The sequence below is a fragment of the Neofelis nebulosa genome, chromosome 14 (genome assembly GCF_028018385.1).
Source record: "Neofelis nebulosa isolate mNeoNeb1 chromosome 14, mNeoNeb1.pri, whole genome shotgun sequence".
NCBI classification, from domain to species: Eukaryota; Metazoa; Chordata; class Mammalia; order Carnivora; family Felidae; genus Neofelis; species Neofelis nebulosa.
The window spans coordinates 13,968,269-13,989,054 of record NC_080795.1 but is presented as its reverse complement, the minus strand read 5'-3'; the positions used below and the strand labels follow the sequence as shown (position 1 = coordinate 13,989,054).

The following is a 20,786-nucleotide window of genomic DNA, read 5'->3' as shown; positions in this document are numbered from 1 at the left end:
GGACCGCCCACCCCGCCGCCGCTGTCGCCGCGGCTGCAGCCTCTGGTGTCCTGCCAGCTGTGCTTTTGAAAGGCGGCGGGAGGCGGCGGGCGCGATGGCGAGCCTGGAGCGCCTGCTGTGCGTGCTGAGCCTGCTCCTGTGCTGGGCGGCCAGCCCCGGGCTGTGCGCTCCTCGAGCCTCCACCTCCGAGAAGCCCATCATCGGTAAGAAGGCTGGGCGGGAGCCGCGGGCTGGGGCCGGGTGTCCGTCCTTGGCACTTCCCGCCGCTGGGCTCCAGCTGCTGCGTCCCGGTTTGGAAATACCCGAGTCCAGGGTTACGTTGGGTGCCTTCATTTGTAGCACGAGTAAGAGCCGAGCCAAGACGCCGTTTGGATCGTGCCGAAATATTGCTGCTGCCTGCTGATTCAAACTCGTATGGCTCTTGAAGTTGGAGGGGAGGAGGGTGCGCTGGGAAGAATCCTGCGGATTGCTTTCTTTTTGGTACATAGCTAGGAATTTCTACTAACTCAACAAACTGTATATGCGTTATGTTTATTACAGCTTCACGGAGCGAGGGCGTTGTTTCAAGGTACAATGCATTACACATACAAAAATCGAATTGACCAGATAATCAAGAAATTATGGTATAGTTTGGATTTTTGTCATTCTTCAGCACCGGAGGGGAGCAGTGGCTAGTAGAACCCTAATGTCAGTTCTACTCTGTGTGAAAGTGAAGCTTCTAATTTTTCATTTTCAACTAATTTATGTTTTAAGAAGAGTAAGATCAGTTTGCCTTGCCCAAACAGACATTCAAGGCAGGGAAGGAGAAAGCTATCCAGGAAACATCAATCAGCCTAGAATTAAAATTTACCAAAAGCAATTTGTGTCAGACAATTAAGATTGACTTTATTTTCGAGGTAGTATTATGCCATTCAAACTCTTTTATCTTCCGGAAAGAGGAACAGCATATTCTGTTACTAAAGAGAAAGTAAATGAGTATTTTTTCATATATATTAGTAGTGCTCAAATTTTGATGTTTTTATTTTTTTTTTAATGTTTTTATTTATTTTCGAGACAGAGAGAGACAGAGCATGAGCAGGGGAGGGGCAGAGAGAGAGGGAGACACAGAATCAGAAAAGCAGGTTCCAGGCTCTGAGCTGTCAGCACAGAGCCGGACGCGGGGCTTGAACTCACAAACCGCTGAGATCATGAGCTGAGCCGAAGTCAGTCGCTTAACTGACTGAGCCAACCAGGAGCCCCTCAAATGGGTTTCATATCAATATTTAGAACTTGGAATGCCTTATTTCATAAATGGGGTGGTTTCATAAAATGGTGGTTAGAGTCTCCACCAGACATGTTTTGCTGTATACTGGATGCCAGTAGCTTTCTGGGGCTGAGGTTTCAGTGAGAATTAACTCAAAATAAAATTCTATGTAGTGTGTTGAGAATTGTGAGTACACAGAGGAGGCAAAAAGGAAAAAGAGGGGGACTCTTTTCCCTCTCCTAGAAACAGTGGTAATTCAGGGTTAAATATAGAAAAAAGGGAGAGTCTGCTTTTGGTCACATGAATTAAGACAAAATAACTGAGCACCTACTGTGTGCAAGACATTGAATGCGGAAGTGCAAAGGATTCAAAGACGAGGAAATCACAAACGTTGTGAGATGGTCTTAAAGTATGGGTGGAATTTGGGGGGACTTACATGTTGAGGGACTTACGTACGACCTGAGCTTCCCCCCATAGATGGGAAAAGTGAATATGTGGGTAAAGGGGCAGGGCAGGGGAGAAGACGGTGGAACTTACCTGTTCTAATATACTTTTCCCCTTCTTGGTACTTATGTTCACCTGTCCCAGACCCTTTTTTATGGCACCTCACCTTGCCTGCCTTGTACCATTCTATTCTCCCATTTCCGATGACACCCCCGAATTCTTTCCCTACCACAGTTCATTTTTCTCAGTGGAAATAATCCTGCCTGTCCACAACAAGGAAGATAGTCCTAGTGAACACATTCTGGTATTGGGCACATGTCCACTGAGTGCCTGACAACTTTTTGCAAGAAGCTGGGAATACAGAAGTGATTGATACAGGGAGCCCTTCCAGTCAGGTGGCCCACAGAGACTGTGAAGGTATTCCAGGTGGTGAAGCAGCGAGTGATACTGTGTTCTCCAAACAGACATGTTTTGCTGTATACTGGATGCCAGTAGCTTTCTGGGGCTGAGGTTTCAGTGATAAGAGGCAGCCTGGGTGGGAGGTGGGGCGGAACACACAGGGTCTTACAGAGTTTACGAAAGTTTAGGGACCCAGTGGCTTAAACAAGGAGAAACTTAAACAGGGCTCTAATCATATGGACTCCTTGCGATGTGATAGGCGCCCACTGGACTCAGGGCCTTTGCACATGCTATTCCCACACCCTGGATCCTTTTTCTTCCAGATATTTGCCTATGGTTTTCTCCCTCATCTCTCTGAAGCCGCGGCTCAAATGTCATGTTCTGCCTTCTCAGAAAGGGAGGATCCTCAGGGAGGATTTACCTGGCCATCATATGTAAGAGACCGGCTAGATGGGACCTCTGGATAGATGGGACCAACTCCTCCCCCTCTCCAACACACACCTTCTTACTCTGCTCTACTTTTTCTCCTTAGCATTTACCACCAGCCATCAGACTTTATATTATAACCTTTTATCTTGTTAGTTATTTGTCCTCTCTTCTCTCCCTCCCGCACACTAGGATTAAAGTCCACAAGGGAGGGATTTGTGTTTTGTTCATTCATGTGTCCCCAGCACCTAGTTCAGTGCCTGGTAAATATTATGATCCAGTAACGTACTGAATGAAGAAATGGATGACTGAATGGTGATACGATCAGATCTCTTTCCACGTGGAGAATAGGTTGGAGTTGTTGCGGGTTGTTTAAGAAGGGATACAGACAGGCTTTTTAAGAAGGTATTATAATCAGCCAAGATGTTGGTTGCTTAGATTACCATAGTGTTGCTGATTCTGGAGCTATGTGGAAAGAAGGTATATTTCCACTGCTTTATTGTCAAGGAAACAGTGTGTCTTTGAGTGTGTATGGGAGGGGAGAGGCCTCCTTTTAGATTTAAGGATGTGAGATTGATTCTGGGTTGTGTGAAGGAGGCTGGTGCTATTGTAAACCTGCTTTGGGGCTCATTTGGTCTCCCTAACTGAGGTGAGAAAGAGGCTGCTACTTGAAACTCCTCCTCTTGCTCTTTTCTCAAAGTTTATGGATGCACTTATAGAGGAAGCTTGGTGTTTCATTCTGGTAATTAAACAAGTAAGGTAGTGGTATCTTTACTCTGATGTGCTTCCGTTTCTGAGTAAGGAAAAGAGGAAATTGCTTGAAACTAAAACTGTTTTCTCCCCCACCCTTTCTTTCTCTCTTTCTTTTTGTAATTTAGGAGTATTAATGCAAACGTGCAGTAAGGAAATGAAAAGCCTGGGGAAATACTACATTGCTGCATCCTATGTAAAATATCTGGAGTCTGCAGGTGCAAGAGTAGTACCGATAAGGTATGATCCAATAGTTTTACACCATACAAGGAAAAAACTCCTGCTTTATTGCGAATTATCGTCTATCTCGAAAATTCATGTTTCCTTTGCTATGATTGCATCATTTAAACGTGGCAACGTTGCACCTGATTTTTGCCACAAATCTAATGCTCAGGGTCTCTCATTAAATTGTTTAAAGTGTGAATAAAGCTGTATTTGCCAAGCTATTAGAAGTCTGTCCTGTGCATTCGGTAAAGAACAAAATGACAGTTTCCTATACTCCGGAAAAGGTGGTATTTGGAAAGTAATGGAGTAAAAGGATCTAAAACTTAACCAGCTTTATTCCATCATATTAGGATGCGGGAACACTTGGGGAATAAAAGAGGTTTTTAGAAGATGACTTTTAAAATACCTTCACACTCTGTTTTAATGTTTGTGAATGACTAATACAGCATAAATTACAATATGAATTACAATTATTCAGTATAAATTACAATTATTACAGTTTTAAAGGAGCTACATTACTTTTGGTGATATAATGGCCTAGTAAGACTAAAATGACTTATGTCATATTTTGATTTGGAAAGAACTGAATTTTTTAACAAAACCTTACAAGTATCTATAATATTTTTTCACTCCAAATTAGTGTATTTTACAATCTTCTGGCACTCTTACCTATCCATCATAAGCGACTTCACACATAAAACACAGCTGTTTGCTTTGGGAAACCTGTTTTTGTCATTAATTTTACGTTAAAAAGTTGTAACAAAGAAAGCTACTCTTCAAATAAAACACTAATAATGAAAATGCAAGCATTACAGCTGAGAGAGTTGTACCACAACATGGCTTTATGTTTAGCTTCATGAGGGTCATCTTCTTGCTTAACCTTTTACGTTTAAGTGCCTCTACCCCTTTCACTTTGGCACTTGTCTTTCAGTTTTTAGTAGCAGATCTAATTTTTTCAAGTGAGATCTTATTTGGAACCTAGATAATACCAGAGTTTACATTTTTTTTTTTTTTTAACGTTTACTCATTTTTTTGAGAGACAGAAAGCGAGCAAGCAGGGGGCAGGGTGTGGCAGAGAGAGAGAGGGAGACACAGAATCCGAAGCAGGCTCCAGGCTCTGAGCTGGCGGCACAGAGCCCGATGCGGGGCTCGAACTCACAAACTGCGAGATCGTGACCTGAGATGAAGTCGGCTGCTTAACTGACTGAGCCACCCAGGCGCCCCAACACCAGAGTTTTAGAGCCGAGGAGGCTTTAGAGAGTCTTCAGAACAGAGTTTCAATGTTTTCATCACCGAAGCTTTCTCTGCAAGTGGTTTTTTAGGACATTAGTGCTGATCACCTGGATGGGAGGTAGGAGAGACACGAGGCAGGTAGACGACTTCAGAGACCGTTGAGGTAGGCTATGTGTGAAGTGATGCAGGCTTGGCTTAGAGCAGTGCTTGCTGTAGGACTGATGGGTAAACGTTCTCTAAAAATATCAACAAGATTTGATGACTAATAGAATGAAAGGGCACAGGGAGGAATAGTCAAGAATGACCAGTTTTGAAACGGGGCAAGTTTTGAAACTTGGGGAAGTTTTGAAACTGAGGAAGTTTTGAAACCTGATGACTGGGAACAGAATACTGGCATTTATGACGGAGTCACTAAAAGTGTGACTGTCAGCACATAGGTTAATTTCCAGATTGGGTTCCCAAAGTTCATTTTAAGGTGTATCACTCGCAATTAGAATCATAGAGTCCTACAAAAGCAATGTGATTCATGGCAGCTAAATTTCCAGAGTGACCTACAGAGGATTGCCTAATGTAGAATGGGACTGAAGTGGTCACACTGATAAGGTTGAGTTTATTTCCGCATTTGGGATGCTGGGGGTCAACTTCCGTGGCTTAGAAGGGATAAGGAGGAGGATGGAAGACCCAAGGAAAATTCCGGAATAGGTAAAGGGGTTTGTCTTTGTCCTTCTGCCTTCTCAGGTGCCTGGTGCCCTGAGGTTATGCTAAATCCCCACTGGTGGAACCCAAGATCAGCGTCCTCCTGAAGGGTAGCATTGACCCCTTTTGATTTAAAATTTTGTTTTGTTCACACAGCGTTTTATAACATTTTTAAACATTTACAAGTCAGAAGCCTTCATGAAAGTCTGAATTTCTGGCCTTCTTCTCCCCCCCCCGCCAAGATAATGATATGGAGCTGACTTCAAATAAAACAACATTGGCAACAAGGCCTGTCATTCCTCTTTGTGCCACTGAAACTGTGTCATCCACCATCATTATCAGGCTTAAGCCGTTTTCTTTTAGTTAACGAGAGAGCAAACTAGTTCATATCCTATTGAGAAGGTCTTTCGTTTCTAGAAAGTATCACAACATGCAAGCAACATCTATATTCAGAGAATATGACCTGGCCTGTTTTTGCTGTCTGGTCTCTGAGGCACTTGAGTTCATGACACTTCTTCCCCTCCTTCCCCCAACAATTAAGCCCCTTAAAAGTGATTACCTGGGTCCAAAAATTCAGTCATGCACAATATGGGAGCCATTTATTTAGAATTAATGAAATGACTGAAACCAGCATGCATGGCTAGTTGGTAGAAGTCCCTGGAATGTAGCTGAGTGATCTAAATCCATTCCTGTGAGGATTGTCTGTCCTGGTTTAAACATCCATGGGGAAGATTCTGGGTCCTGACTGTTCAGTTCCCTTGTCACTGGCACAGTCTGGGGAGATTGGACTGGCAGGGTGCTGGGAATGTGGACTCACGTTTCATCTCCCTGCTGCTTCCCAAGTCAGGGCCACTTGCCCATGTATCCTTCATCTAAGATAATGGTAGGCACCATTAATATCACCCACTGCTTTGTAGCTCTCTGCTGGGAGGAGGATTATTATGAACTTCTAAAGAGACCCGGACTGGCAAGGCTCATTTGGACTTTGAGGAAAACCCAGCACAACAAAGCACAGCCAAGTTCCGGGCATCATAAGTGTGTTTAATAATGGGAGAGGTGTTCTAACTGTTCCTTAAACTTTCCCTGGGGCAGAAATGGACTGTGGTTGACATTTGATCAGAAACCCACTTTTGTGGCTGATTGAGAGGGCGTTATGTCTTGTTATTCTCTTATAGAACCAGAAGACTGCTTAACGTAGGAAAGCTGTTGCAGGAATTTCGTAATCATGATGCTCTCTTCTCTTGTTCTTGCATTTTGTGAACTTTTGGAAGAGCAAAACCCATTTTACTATGACCTAACTAAATTTTCACAGATTAATCCCATCACTTTTCTCTGGAGAAGGGGGTAAAATCGTCAATAACGTGGTGATGTTAGGAGCCCTTACATGAGGTCTGATGAAGGGAGCTTCAGAATAATTACCTGGGCAAATTGCACCGGTCTACAGTGGTGTACATGTAGTCTGTCCCTAGATCGGAACTCTTCTGACTTTTGAAAACACAGTGGTCTCCAGATCTTTGCAGTTAGTGGTGGGGGTGGGATGAAGAAGTGACTTGGCATTTACATGTGTTGTTTTTTATCTGCCCAAACTGCCTGTAGTTAAGGTAGGCATATTCATAAATCTTTTTATTTAGTCTTTATATAAAACTACTGAGTATCCTTACGTGTTGTTGATAGTTTCCAGCTAACAGAGAAATTACTGGTGCCCAAATCTCATGGTCTTTAAAGTTTTACATATTAACACACACTTCACAATATTAACTTATATTGAGACCACATGAAAACACATTCACTTGTTTGATTAGCAACACAGGATATACTTACAGTATATGATTTTCATGTATTTTGAAAAAATATCTCTAGGAAGGGAGAGAGATATTGCCTAGCATTTAAGAATTATGTTTCTTTCTTTTTTTTTTTAATTAATGTGGGGACTTTATTTTCAGTCTTTTTTCTTTAAGTTTTGGAAATGGATGTTTTATAATTGTTTTTGTTGTTTTCAGACCTGATCTTACCAAAGAAGAGTATGAAAGGCTTTTCCGGTCTATTAATGGGTAAGTTGAAGCATTGATTTGATATAGGGAACGAGGTGGAGGTCATCTACTTTTGCAAAAATACATAAAAAGATACATGTTTCAATGTAACTATCTTGTAGTCGTGTAATGGTAGTTTTCTGAATTCCGTTTTAGGAATCGTTTTGTTGAGAGTTGAAAAAGTACTGCAGACCGGAAGTGGCCTAAGAAATAAATGCTACCTAGTAGATACATTTAGGTCTTTTTTTTTTTTTTTTTTTTCCTTAAGTGTCACATAATCTTTGTTCCTTTAATGCTTGTCTTTAATGTATTGAAGCCACTTTGAATGGCATGGCATACTGCCTGGTCAGGGGATTTAGAAGTTCTAAGTCTGGGGATTGGAATTGGTGATCTTTCAGAAGGTAGTTCGAGGGGCTCCTGAATGGCTCAGTTGTTTGAGTGTCCAACTTCAGCTCGGGACATGATCTCACAGTTCATGAGTTCGAGCTCTGCCTCGGGCTCTGTGCTGAGGCATGGAGTCTGCTTGGAATTTTCTCTCTCCCTTTCTCTCTGCCCCTCCTCTGCCTGCTCACTCTCTCTCTCTCCCTCTCAAAATAAATAAACTTAAAAAAATGAAAAAAAAATTAAATTCTCATGGATATTTGCTTCTAGCCCATGTATATTTTTATGACCAGTTTGTTTTTTAGGATTAAAAGTAATTCTCTATGAACCAAAACCAATTCACGATTATGGGCCTGCATTTGATTTTGCCATCACTCATCCCCTGAATTTAAACCTAGCTGTGCCTGGAATTTTATCTCGACTTGATTTCTAGTTTTATGTACTCTCCTCCCCTCCCCGCCTATTTATCCTTAATTTGTCTATACTCTAGCTCAAAAATAAACTTGTTTATTGAAGAAATTGCAGGAATATGCACAAAAGTATTAACTACGGCAGTTTGTGAATGTGTGGGAGTGTAAATATTTTATCTTTTTGCTGTAGTTTCTTTCATTAATGATACTGTTACTTATGTGGTGAGGCAAAATTTATTTAAATTTTTCTTTAATGTTTATTTTTGAGAGAGAGAGACAGACAGAGAGACAGAGAGAGTGCGAGCGGGGGAGGGGCAGAGAAAGAGAGAGACACAGAATCCGGAACCCGACAAGGGGCCTGAACCAGGAGATCATGACCTGAGCCCAAGTTGGACGCTTAACCGACTGAACCACCCAGGTGCCCTAAGGCAAAATTTGTTTTAAAGTAAAAAGAGTTTATTTTCAGTGGGGCGTGAGGTTGAAATGCACCCACTTTTATGTCGTTTCAGGATCCTTTTCCCTGGAGGAAGCGCGAATCTCAAGAAGTCAGGTTACGCCCTCGCAGCCAAAAAATTTTACAACTTGGCCATACAGGTAGATATTGTTCATCGTTTATTATACCAGATGGGTTTTTGTAATTTTCCGTGGGGATAATGCTTTTTTAAGCGTGTGGTGGTACTTCCTTCACGATTTCCCTGGCTCATCCCGCTTTACCTTTGGAGCTGCCAGCTCCAAAGTTCGTGGCAGCTGTCACCTGTTTTCTGTGTTCTTCATTTAGTTCTGGCTGGCCCAGGGAACCAGAGTCTCGCAGACCGGCCCTCTATGTCGGTGCTCATTAATATGATCCAGGTCCTTATGTGGGCTTAGTAAGCTGTTTTGTGTCTTATGAACCAGGCATTGTTCGTATGTTACTAATTGTCATCTCCTCTTGAAAGCTCCTCTCCGTCCTATTTGACCTTGAACGGTTACCTTAGACTCCACAGTGTCACCAGGCACCAAAGCCTCTTGATTCCTTTCTGATGTCTCACATTGAGCCCACCTCTGCACCATACTTCAGATCTTTACTGTTTCTCTCCTGAACTATAATCTTGCTGGCCCTGGTATCTCCCCCGGCCCTTAAACATTTCCCTAAAAGAAATGCCTTTAGCATCCAAGATACTTGCTTAAAGACTTTTAATGGTTAGGCTAGGTAATCTGTAGCCTATCATAGTCTTTGGGTCAAGACATATAGTGTGTCCACAGCCCCACTTTTCCAGCTTTTCCTTATGCACATAATTGAAGCCAGGTTGGTATTCCTAGTATATGTTCTGTGTCCTCCTACTTAAAAAAAATTTTTTTTTAATGTTTTATTCATTTTTAAGAGAGAGAGATGCAGAGAGGGGGACAGAGATTCTAAGCAGGCTCCATGCTGACAGCAGAGAGCCCAATGTGGGGCTCGAACTCAGGAACCTTGAGATCATGACCTGAGCTGAAGTCAGAAACTTAACTGACTGAGCCACCCAGGCGCCCCTGTGTCCTCTTACTTTTAAATTGGTTTAGTCTGTTTCTTTCCATTCTATCCCCAGTGCACAGTTTGGCTGTGTTTCCAGACTAAGGTGCTACTCCCCTTCTGTAGAAGTTGCTTTGCCAACTCCAATTGGAATGGTGTCCCACTCCCTCTTAACTTTAGAGTGTTTTGTTGTAGAATAGTTCAAACATTTACTTAGCTCCAACTCTGCAATATGACAGGATCTGTGACCTTCAGGAGCTTATATTTCAGAAGACAGACTATGTTGAGGTTAGCTACTTATGCCTCTTCAGATTTCACAGTTCTAGCACCTTTTGAGGTGTTCCTCATTTCATATCCCATGCCACCATGTACTTAGTACATGCTCAGTGGATATTTTTTTAAAAAGTGAACAAAGTGGACATTTTGTAATGTGAGTGATTTAAAATGCATTTGGGAAATACATGTGGACATTATAAAGTAGTCATTTTTCCTTTTGCATACGGGACTCACGTAACTAGCTTGTTCAATTAAAAAAAAAAAGGAAACACATAATCCATAAGATCCAAAAGTCTACTTTTTTTGTAAAGTTTGCTTTTATTTATTTTGCGAGAAAGATAGAGAGCAAGCAGGGGAGGGGCAGAGATGGAGACAGAATCCCAAGCAGGCTTTGCACTGTCAGTGCAGAGCCTGATGTGCAGTTTTGAACTCACGAACCATGAGATCATGACCTAAGCCAAAATCAAGAGTCAGGTGCTTAACTGACTGAGCCACCCACGTGCCCCCTGAAAGTCTACTTTTTAAAATGTAATTAGCTACCTGAAGATTTCAAAGCAAAGGAAAATAGCTCAGCCACCTTGAACTGATTTAGCTACAGCTCCTGGGATCCACAAAGCCCTCCCTGAAGAAGCCTTGAGAAGCGAAGTCTGTTAGATCTGTTCACTGCTACTCTGTGTCCTTTGCTCTGCTAGGCTTTGTGGAGGATCCACAAAAAATAAAAGATGTGGTCCCAGCAAGCAAGGACTTAAAACATTTAGCCGAGAAATTAATTTGGTACTTATGGACACAGAACAGTTAAGCCCTCTTGTGTGTTTACTATAGATGCAGTATGACCTTTCAACTTGATGTATGCAACTCTAGCTTCTAAAAATAAAATTTGCCAGACCTGCATATAAAGTGTTAGAAATCCTACCTTGGGATGGAAAGTATAGGAATTAATGTAAATCTGTATTTTTCTTAGCGAGGAACAGGAAAAAAAAAAAAAGGGAAACCTTAACAATTTCCTCACTTAAAATGAGTGACTGTTAGGTTATATTTTACAATGTATGCAGGAAAATCACTGCTTTTAGAAAAGTTGCAAAACGCATGTTGGTAATATCAGTACATATGGGTTTAATCATTCCTCAGCCAAAAAAATGGAGTTGCTGGAAAACTTTCTCCCCATCCGTGCTACTTGTTGTGACTCCTTTTGAAGAAGCTCGATACATTTGTACTTCTTTAGTTGGCAACTTTCACTTTATGCAAATTTCTTTCACTTTTGCTTGGCCTTATTCTTACTGACCATTCATTCCTTCCCTTCCAGATCATAGCTTTCCCCTGATTTAAATCTGATTTAAATCATGCCGCTATTACTATAAATGCTTAGAATGGAGGAGGGACTTCAGAGTGTGTTCCAACCAGACAATCATCCAAAGCAACAAGATTTGTAGAAGATGTATAAATGGGCGTTTATCTAGCATTACCTTTGGTGGTCGCAGTCTCTGATTGTTACTTGTGTTGGTTAGTAGCCGCCTGGCAGATGTCAGTCTTTTTCCCAGCGCAGGTGAGGTTAGATAGTTTGACTCAACCTGAATTATTATATAGGAGCTTGGTCTGAGGAAAGATGAAGTGCTAGCCTACTTATGGATCCTGGAAAGTTCTTTAGAAACCCACACATGACGTGCCTGTCTCATCATGACAAACCAAATGTATAATTTTTGTTTCGAAAAGTTGAATAAGCTTAGTTTTCTCTTCCACTCTGCAAAGAGTTTCGATGATGGAGACTATTTTCCTGTGTGGGGCACATGCCTTGGATTTGAAGAGCTTTCGTATCTGATTAGTGGGGAGTGCTTATTAACGCTCACGAAAACGGAAGGAGTTACGATGCCGCTCAACTTCACCAAAGGTGAGTACTGTCTTTTCCAGCCTTTAAAAGATATTACCTGGGCAGGATTCGTAAGTAGCACATCTCCACGTCGGAAATGCTCATAATGCTTACTGATTCTTACATGATTTACACCAGCTGACAATGTGGATGATCGCTTTTGTACTGAGCTGTGAAGATGGCTGGAGGAGCCCTCATTGCCTGTAGTGCTCCTGGGACCGTGTGTGATTAAGACCTCTGAGGTCGGGCCTGGGTTTGAGTCCTACTTTGTCGCGTTTGCCTTGAGGCATGGCTTAGCCTCTCTCGGCTTTCATTTCCTGATTTTAAGGGTTTTCCTCTTATGGTCGTTTGTGAGGACTGAACAAGACGCTGCTTTCCAGGTACTGTGTGAAAGGCTTTCAATACAAGTCTCGTAAATGTTAGCTCTAACTATTATAGTACAGCACTGTTCCCTTGGCTGTGTGCTCTGTTTGTTTTTTTTTTTTTTTTTTTTTTTTTTTTTTTTTTTTTTTTTACATTTTTTATTTATTTTTGGGACAGAGAGAGACAGAGCATGAACGGGGGAGGGGCAGAGAGAGAGAGAGACACAGAATCGGAAACAGGCTCCAGGCTCCGAGCCATCAGCCCAGAGCCTGACGCGGGGCTCGAACTCACGGACCGCGAGATCGTGACCTGGCTGAAGTCGGACGCTTAACCGACTGCGCCACCCAGGCGCCCCCTGTGTGCTCTGTTTGAATCCCAGCTGTGGTGTACTTTCGATTCTGGTACTGACCACCCGGAGTTAGCTCAGCCTCCAGTTAAAGGTTATCTCCCCAGCTAGACTGCCCTTATTTCAAGACACACCAGCCATAAGTCACATCCGCAAGGCCACCCACACTACTCACCAACTGGCCACAATTTTGAGGATTCCCATGACCCTTCCTGAGGTTCAGTAATTCACAAGAATGACTCTCAGAACTCAGGAAGGTGCTGTGTCTGTGCTAACTTTTATTATAAAGGATACACACAAGGTGACATCTGGGGAGGGAGTGCAGAACCTCTGTGTCCTCTCCCTGTTGAGTCACATCACCCTCCTGGCATGTCAGGAATTTTTTCCTGGGGTTTCATTGTGAAGGCAAGATTGATTAAATCGTGGGCTGTGTGACTGTACTCAATCTCCAGTCTCCCTTCCGTCCCTGGAAGTCAGGCTGGTTCAAAGTCCTAACTTACTCTAGTCATGTGGTTGACCTTTCTGATGACCAGCCTCCTCTTGAAGCTGCCTAGGGCCCCACCAGGAGTCACCTCATTAGCATTACGGAGACTCTCCTATTTCTCAGGAAATTCTGAGAGTTTTAGAAGCTGTCAGGAACTCAGGGCACAGAACCAGGCAAATTCTTTGTCATACCACTCTGTGTAACTACGTAATGATTCTTGTAGGTTATCTGATCTCTGGAGCCTCAGAGTTGAGTGCCGTCCGCTATCTTGTTCTCATAAGGATTTTGGATGGAAAGCAGTAGTTTTATACATAGAACCCATCGAATATTCTATATTTTTCAAAGTTCTTTCTCACATTATCTCACCTAGTCATCGTAAGAGCTCTGTGGGAAGCACATGTATTAGGTCAATCTATTTTGGATGTGTTTGGTGAGAACCCAGTTTATAAAAAAAATGAAGAGTGCCTTACCTGAGTGCATTTTTATTATCTGAGGTGCAGGGATTCTCATGGAAGCCATTAGCATGGTGAGTGAGAGGCTTCATTTAGGGAGAGCTGGCGTCAGGGCCTTGCATATCATCAGAACTTTTTTATCCTTTTGCTGGTGTTTGAGTTTATGCATCAGACTCCAGAGCCTGGTGTGAGGTAAACTGCTCTTTTCTGATCTCTTTACCGAGTAGAGATTTCTTGGCCTGGTCAATGTTCTTTTCTACATTGTTGGTGTTCTTTTTTTTTTTTTTTTTTTATTTTGAGAGAGAGAGAGCAAATGGTGGAGAGGCAGAGAGAGAGAGAGAGAGAGAGAGAGAGAGTGTCCCAAGCAGGCTCTGCACTATCAGCGTGGAGCCTGATGTGGGACTCGAACCCATGAACCTCGAGATCATGACCTGAGCTGAAATCAAGAGTCAGATGCTTAACCGACTAAGCCACCCAGGCACCCCTACATTGTTGGTATTTTTAAACCTTTTAAAGTCCAGATACCTTTAAAAATATGTTGAAAGTTCTGGATCATTTCCTGAGAAAACAAAAATATGTTCATGTGGTAAACTGTACCTGATTTCAAGATAACTCAAGTTAAAATTCTCTGCTTACTCTATGGCCAGCCTGATAATGATAATATTGGAAGGATTTTAGTTATTCATGTTACAATTCTGTAAGAAAAATACTTGATTATAGAACATACTTGAATTTGTGTGTTAAACTCATTTTGTGCTTGTCCAGAAAACATATGTGGAAATGATGTGTTTTGCTTATCAACTAGGCATCTTGATTATGTCTTAATAATGGCCTCTTTTTGGCTGTTAGATCAGTGACTTTGGTGGATTTTATTTTGCCTGTGTTTAAATCATTTCTCTTGTGCTTAAATTATTTCAGGTGCATTCCAGAGCAGAATGTTCCAGAATTTTCCTGCTGACTTGTTGATGTCATTATCACTGGAACCTCTAACTGCAAATTTCCACAAGTGGAGCCTCTCCATGACGGTATCACATTAATTAACAATGAAATTAATGCATTTAGATTAACTACAGAAGTAATTATTTTGTTTTATTTTTATACTCTAGAATTTTACGATGAATGAAAAGTTAAAGAAGTTTTTCAATGTGTTAACTACAAATACAGATGGCGAGACTGAGTTTATTTCAACCATGGAAGGTATATATCATGGCACATACAAACCTTATGTTTCTATATATTAATTTTCATTTTATGGTTCTTTTATGAATTATAAAATCATGTTACTTTGGGGTGTGAAGATAGAAGCTAGGGCATTTTTGGAAACCGACTTTTTCCAAATGAGTTGTGATTTACCTGGGTCCTCTTCAAGAATGGGGTCAGGGAAATGGAAAATAAAGAGTAAGGGGAGGGTAGCTAAAGATAGAAATGGAGAAAATGACTTCTGTTTTTAGCAGTGGTATAGATTAAGCACCATGATAGATTCTCCCGCAGACAACAACAAAAAATATGATTCACATTCAGAAAAACATCTTCCTAAACACAAGTATACCCCACTATCCCAAAGTAGAACCTTCCTATGAAACTCTTAAACCAAAATGGCACAAAGCAAAGAGTATCCCCCCACATTCCAAAAGTTCGCATTAAAGCCACCTTGGTTTTATGAGGGACTTGCATTAGAACCTATTTCCGCTAAGTGAAAGAAATCCGAAGAGGGCTTTTACTTTCATGAAGAAACGCCATTGCTGTACTAACGTAAGTCTCTCATAACCGTGAAGTGGCACACGTGGACTTCTGGCAAGTGGGGGATACCAGTATATTTATGAAGTGACCGTAGGGATACTCACACCGAAACCCCTGGGAGTTAAATGGAGTACTTTCTTGTTTTCATGGTTAATTTATGTATCTTTGAAGGGGTTGGGGGATCAGGTCAGAGAGAGAGAGGGAGACAGAGAATCCCAAGCAGGATCTGTGCTGTCAATGCAGGGCTTGAACCTATGAACCATGAATGACCTGAGCCAAAATCAAGAGCTGGAGGCTTAACCAACTGAGCCACCCAGGTGTCTTGGAATACTTTTTTTTTTTTTTTTTAATTTTTTACATTTATTTTTGAGAGAGCACAAGTGGGGGAGGGGGGGTGGCGTGCAGAGAGAGAAGGAGACAGAATCCAAAGCAGGCTCCAGGCTCTGAGCTGTCAACACAGAACCTGGCACGGGGCTCGAACCCATGAACTGTGAGATCATGACCTGAGCCGAAGTCGGATGCTTAACCAACTGAGCCACCTAAGCACCCCTAGAGGAAACTGCATTTATTCCAGACTTGAAGGGATTTCCATATGATGAGACTTTAAGGAAAACGAGCAGTCAAAGCCAAAAAATCACTAATGTGCAAGCAAGGACATGTATGACAACTTACAGAAATAGTAGACAGTCTTTGAGTCAGTGAGGCTGTGCCACATGAGAGGCCAGGGTCCTGGAGTGGAATGAACTGAAATAAAGTGGATATAGTTCTTATTATTCAAAGATTGGTCTTTTTGCTGGCTTGCTCTTGGGGGAGGTCAGAGGTCCAAGGGTTTACAAACAGTATCTGGGAAATTGTGGGGAAGGTTGGTCAGCCTAGTCTGAAGTCTGAACCTGTTACCTTCTCCTTAACACTGTTTTCTTCCTCTGTTTTTTTGCTTTAATGATAGCATTGGCATTTCCCAAACCATCCCAGGTTAGAAACTCGGATGTTGTCCTTGACTTCCTGCCCTCATTCTCCACATCTAAAAAATGTGTGCAACATTCTGTTCCCCAAATGCCTCTTGAAAACATTACCTCCCCTGCATCCAGCTTAGCCCTGGCCGACTTCTGTGTTAACCATGTTCTACCTAGACTCCTCGGTAACCTCCTAACTGTCCACAAAGTCACTTTCCAGGTGGCCTCTGATGACCCCTCTGAAACACCAATTATGAAGTTAGGAACCTTTCCACAGAGACATAGTTTAGGCTGAGACAAACTGGCTTATGTAAAAGGACACCAAAAATGCACAGCATGGTTCATTCTCATATGATTACGTTATGGGAGGAAATGAAAACACAGCATGAGGTAGGGGGAAAACAGACCCATTGTGGAAGAAACTTGTGTCACTAATCACGCGCGGGCACCTGTTTAACTGGGTTATACTCAGAGGCTCAACTATTTCACCCTTCTCTGATTACCTAGCAAATCATGCTACAAATTGTAAAAAGGTTGAAAAACCAGGGAAATGTACTGTGAATGTTCACATTCTGAGCTGAAATTCTTTTGTCTCTGAGAGAATGAGCGCAATTTTACCCTGACACTGTGAATTATAAAATAATGTTTTACCTAGGGTGTAAAACATAACTGAATTGTAAGTAACATCTTAGAGCATTCTCACCTCACTTACTTGTTTGTGTTCTTCATGCAGGGTACAGGTACCCAGTATACGGTGTCCAGTGGCATCCGGAGAAAGCACCTTACGAGTGGGGGAAGTTAGAAGGTATTTCTCATGCTCCAAATGCTGTGATGGCGGCGTTTTATTTAGCAGAGTTCTTTGTTGCTGAAGGTAATATGCGGGTATATAACTTTATTAGTCTACTGTAGCTTTGGAGGAAACTGCCCTCATCTGAACTTCCTATACTCTCTTGGCTCTGTAGATGTTCCATAGGTTGAACTTTAAAAAAGATTAAATCATAGGAAAGCCCTGAAATTGAGATATTAGACATTCAAATAAAATCAACTGAGTTATTTCAGTTAATTATACAATCTAAAGCGCACTTAACTTTTTTTTTTAATGTTTACTTTATTTTTCTTGGGTGGGGGGGAGGTGCAGCGAGAGAGGGAGACAGGATCCGAAGCGGGCTCTGCACTGAGAGTGGAGAGCCCGATGTGGTTCTCAAACTTACAAACCGCAAGATTATGACCTCAGCTGAAGTCAGATGCTTAAGCGACTGAGCCACTCAGGCGCCCCAAAAATGTGCTGAATTCTTGAGCAACAGCATGAAGATTGTTGAGTTCTTTGTTTTTCTTTCTTTCTTGAAGATTTTTTAAAAAAATGTTTTCCCTGTGAGTCGTCATTGTGGGAATAATGCTTTAATTTTAACATTCTCTGAGAATTAGATGTCATTTTTCTAAGAAAATTACATAAATTGAGTATATACTCATCAGTCTGTGATTTTAAGGCTGCCTGTCTGCAGGCATTGGCACATTGGAGAAAGTTCATGGGCTTTTTCATGATGAAAACACAGAGGCATTTTCATGCTGTTATATTTATGGGTAAAACTGAGAATTTGGCGGTAGATGCTTAGGTTCCAGTTGAGTGACACAGCTATGGGACAGAGCTACAAACACAACTTGCAAGGGACACGGCATACTCTGGCGAGGCGTGAACTCCAGCCCATTGTGTTTGCACCCTGTCTCCAAGCTGCCCTATGTTTTTATCAGCCCTCCTGGCCACACTCATGAGTAAAGTACTTACCTCCTCAGTTCTCTCTGGTTTAAAATTATGTTCAGTTGAATGGGTAGTTTCATGACAAAAACTCCGAATTAAAAAAAAAAAAAAAATTATCTCCTGTGCAGTGCTAATCCCAAGTAACATTTTCCTGTTGCATATTCAGAGAAAATGAGAACGGCGTAGGCGGTTTGTTGCAGCATTATCACGTGGCAAAGCTGTTTATTTTATCTTCATTTCCCAATATCCTTCTTTCTAAAAATGCCACAAAGCCTATATTTATTTTCACTTTAGGAGAAAGTCTGAGCCTTCACTGCTTCACATTCAGACTTCAGCTCACTTTTCTCTTTTTTTTTTATTTAAAAAATTTTTTTTAACGTTTATTCATTTCTTTGAGTGGGGGAGGAGCAGAGAGAGAGGAAGACACAGAATCCAAAGCAGGCTTCAGGCTCTGAGCTGTCAGCACAGAGCCCAACGCAGGGCTCGAACCCACGAACCAGGAGATCATGACCTGAGCCAAAGTCGGAAGCTTGACCGGCTGAGCCACCCAGGCGCCCCCAGACTTCAGCTACCTTCTTGTGTTTTTTTTTTTTTTCAATTAAAAAATTTTTTTTTTAAGTTTATTTATTTTGAGAGAGAGAGCGAGCCAGGGAGGAGCAGAGAGAGAGGGAGAGAGAGAATCCCAAGCAGGCTCCATGCCTTCTGTGCAGAATCCAATGTGGGGCTCAAACTCACAAACCATGAGATCATGGCCTGAGCTGAAACCAAGAGTCCAATGCTTAACTGACTGAGCCACCCAGGCGCCCCAAACTTCAGCCAACTTCTGTGTTCCTCCTTGTTATCCCCGTTTCTGCCTTGCCTCTCACTTCTCCGTGTGCCTCAGTTTTGCCAACATCTCCATTCTCTTCGCTCTTGAAGCATCTCAAGAAGATAGACCATGAAAACATCACAGTATACAATTCTGTGTGGTTACTAGACTAGGCTTCTTGCGTGCTAGGACCTTGCCCTGTTTATATTTCCGTCCCCAGGCCCTACAGCAAGTCTTGCACACAGTAGGCCCTTTGTAAGTGTTTGAGTCAGTGGGAGAGTGAGCCCCACACTGGATCTGGTGCGGGGCAAATACAGATGCTCTTTTTCGGTAGGTAATGAATCAATGCTGCATTATGTAGGGGAGTTCTTGTAAGATATTTCTCCTTTTTTGGTAGTATTTTCCTGCTTAATAATGCTGATTATAGGAAGCCATGTTATAAAGTAGCCTTTTGAAGATTATTTATACTTTTTAAAAATGAACACTCTTTTTCTTGCAGCTCGGAAAAACAGTCATCATTTTGAATCTGACGTGGAAGAGAATAAAGCACTGATTTATCAGTTCCGTCCAGTTTATACTGGAAATATTTCCTCATCATTTCAGCAAAGTTATATATTTGATTGAAAGCCTGCCATGTGTTAACACAGGAATTTGGGATAATTCCACTATTAAACTGTTGTAATAACTTGCTACTCATGGCAATAATGGAAAGCCACAGAGATTCCTTTTCTGTAATGTTCCTGGTTCTGATTCTTCATTTAGTGTGTTTGAATATTTATATCACATTTGAAAATTAATCAGTGAGACAGATTAAAAAATCACAGTGTATTCCATGGAAAAGATTTTATGTGAAACTTAAAACAAAATAAATGTATTGAAAATCCAAATATTTTATTTTTTTCCTGTTGATTATAGAAATAAGTACCTCTTCCCACCCCCCTCACCCCCCCCCCCCCAAACCATCCACCCCATCCTTGCTGAAGACCCTTCTTAAATCTTAGCTCTCGTTCACTGGGAGTCATTGTTTGAGTTTTGGGAGTATTAGTGTGTGAGAGAGTGTGTATGTGAGAGGGTGTGGTGTGAGTGTGTGTGTATACATACATTTTGTCTTCTGCCTTTTCAGCTCCACAGTTACACTGCACACCTCCTGAAAGTTGAGCCTGTGTCTTGAACTTTTTCTCTCTCACAACGTCTAACACAGTACGCCATGAGTAAATACTTGTGACTATTGGTGAGTAAACTTTGTTTCCATGGAAAATAATTTGAAAGCTGCCCAACATTTTTTGGGGGTACATTTTAATCTATTTCTCAATCTGTGCTTCCCTCTTCCATCCCTCAGTCCTGTACACCCTCGCCAACTCTGAAATTTCGGAATTCCTAGAGGACAACAAAAATAGAAGACAGGACATTCTGAACTGTTTTTGACAGACCGCGTCTATGCCTCTGTTCTCCTTAGTCCTTCAGAGCTGCTGCTGGAGTAGAAACATGGGAAACAGAGTGATTGGGCAAGGTGATGTAGGAGCTTATGAATGACTTTAGGTTCAGAAAGATAAGGACAGTAATCTGAAGATACCGAGGTAAACCGTAAGCTTTGAGCAATACATCCAAACAGAATATAGGGGTTGAAAGGGAATAACACATTTAGTCAGCTCACAGGATTTTAGGAGAAGTGTGGCAGATTTAGTTTCTATCCGTGAGCAAAAAGATTCTGGTAAGTCTTGTCAAATGTGCCATTTCTCGCTAATTCCATGTCTCTCACTACTAGAAAAAGGTGGCGACTGTTATCCTGCCAGGGTTCTTTCCAGCCCATTTGTATTGAGATAGAAATCTCCTTGTCTCTGAAGTTCCCTAATCACGCTAAATCCTGACCGTGTCATTCCTCACGCTGTATCATCCCCCCTTCCGCTGTGAATGCTACTAATTGCTCCCAAAGGTTCTCACTGTGCTTCATTGGTGATGAGCACACGTATAAGAAAATGTAAACCATTATTGTACTTAAATTCAGTTTTCTATTTTTC

The 20,786-nt window shown here is 41.8% G+C and overlaps 1 protein-coding gene and 1 long non-coding RNA gene across 3 annotated transcripts; both read left to right on the top strand.

Annotated features, from left to right (window-relative positions):
• On the top strand, positions 1-19,655 carry GGH (gamma-glutamyl hydrolase). Of its 2 annotated transcripts, XM_058699680.1 has the most exons (10): positions 66-203; positions 2,410-2,520; positions 3,391-3,502; positions 7,417-7,467; positions 8,747-8,831; positions 11,749-11,887; positions 14,430-14,536; positions 14,618-14,708; positions 16,938-17,075; positions 19,268-19,655. In XM_058699680.1, exons 3-10 carry the CDS (start codon positions 3,399-3,401, stop codon positions 19,390-19,392), a joined length of 840 nt encoding a protein of 279 aa, XP_058555663.1. In that variant the 5' UTR covers positions 66-203; positions 2,410-2,520; positions 3,391-3,398; the 3' UTR covers positions 19,393-19,655. The 2 variants fall into 2 exon arrangements, with proteins under 2 accessions (XP_058555662.1, XP_058555663.1); XM_058699679.1 differs by lacking the exon at positions 2,410-2,520 and having other exon boundaries at positions 1-203.
• Positions 19,656-19,712: 57 nt separating this feature from the next.
• LOC131494945 (uncharacterized) lies at positions 19,713-20,786 on the top strand. The gene is made up of 2 exons (XR_009253669.1): positions 19,713-19,999; positions 20,108-20,786. It is a non-coding gene; the product is annotated as an uncharacterized LOC131494945 (long non-coding RNA).

Excerpts from the sequence above, each read along its gene's own strand:
- GGH (XM_058699679.1), top strand. The coding sequence starts at position 95 with ATGGCGAGCCTGGAGCGCCTGCTGTGCGTGCTGAGCCTGCTCCTGTGC. Across the intron at positions 7,468-8,746 it reads CTTTTCCGGTCTATTAATGG|GATCCTTTTCCCTGGAGGAA; the intron begins GTAAGTTGAAGC and ends ATGTCGTTTCAG. Across the intron at positions 11,888-14,429 it reads GCCGCTCAACTTCACCAAAG|GTGCATTCCAGAGCAGAATG; the intron begins GTGAGTACTGTC and ends AAATTATTTCAG.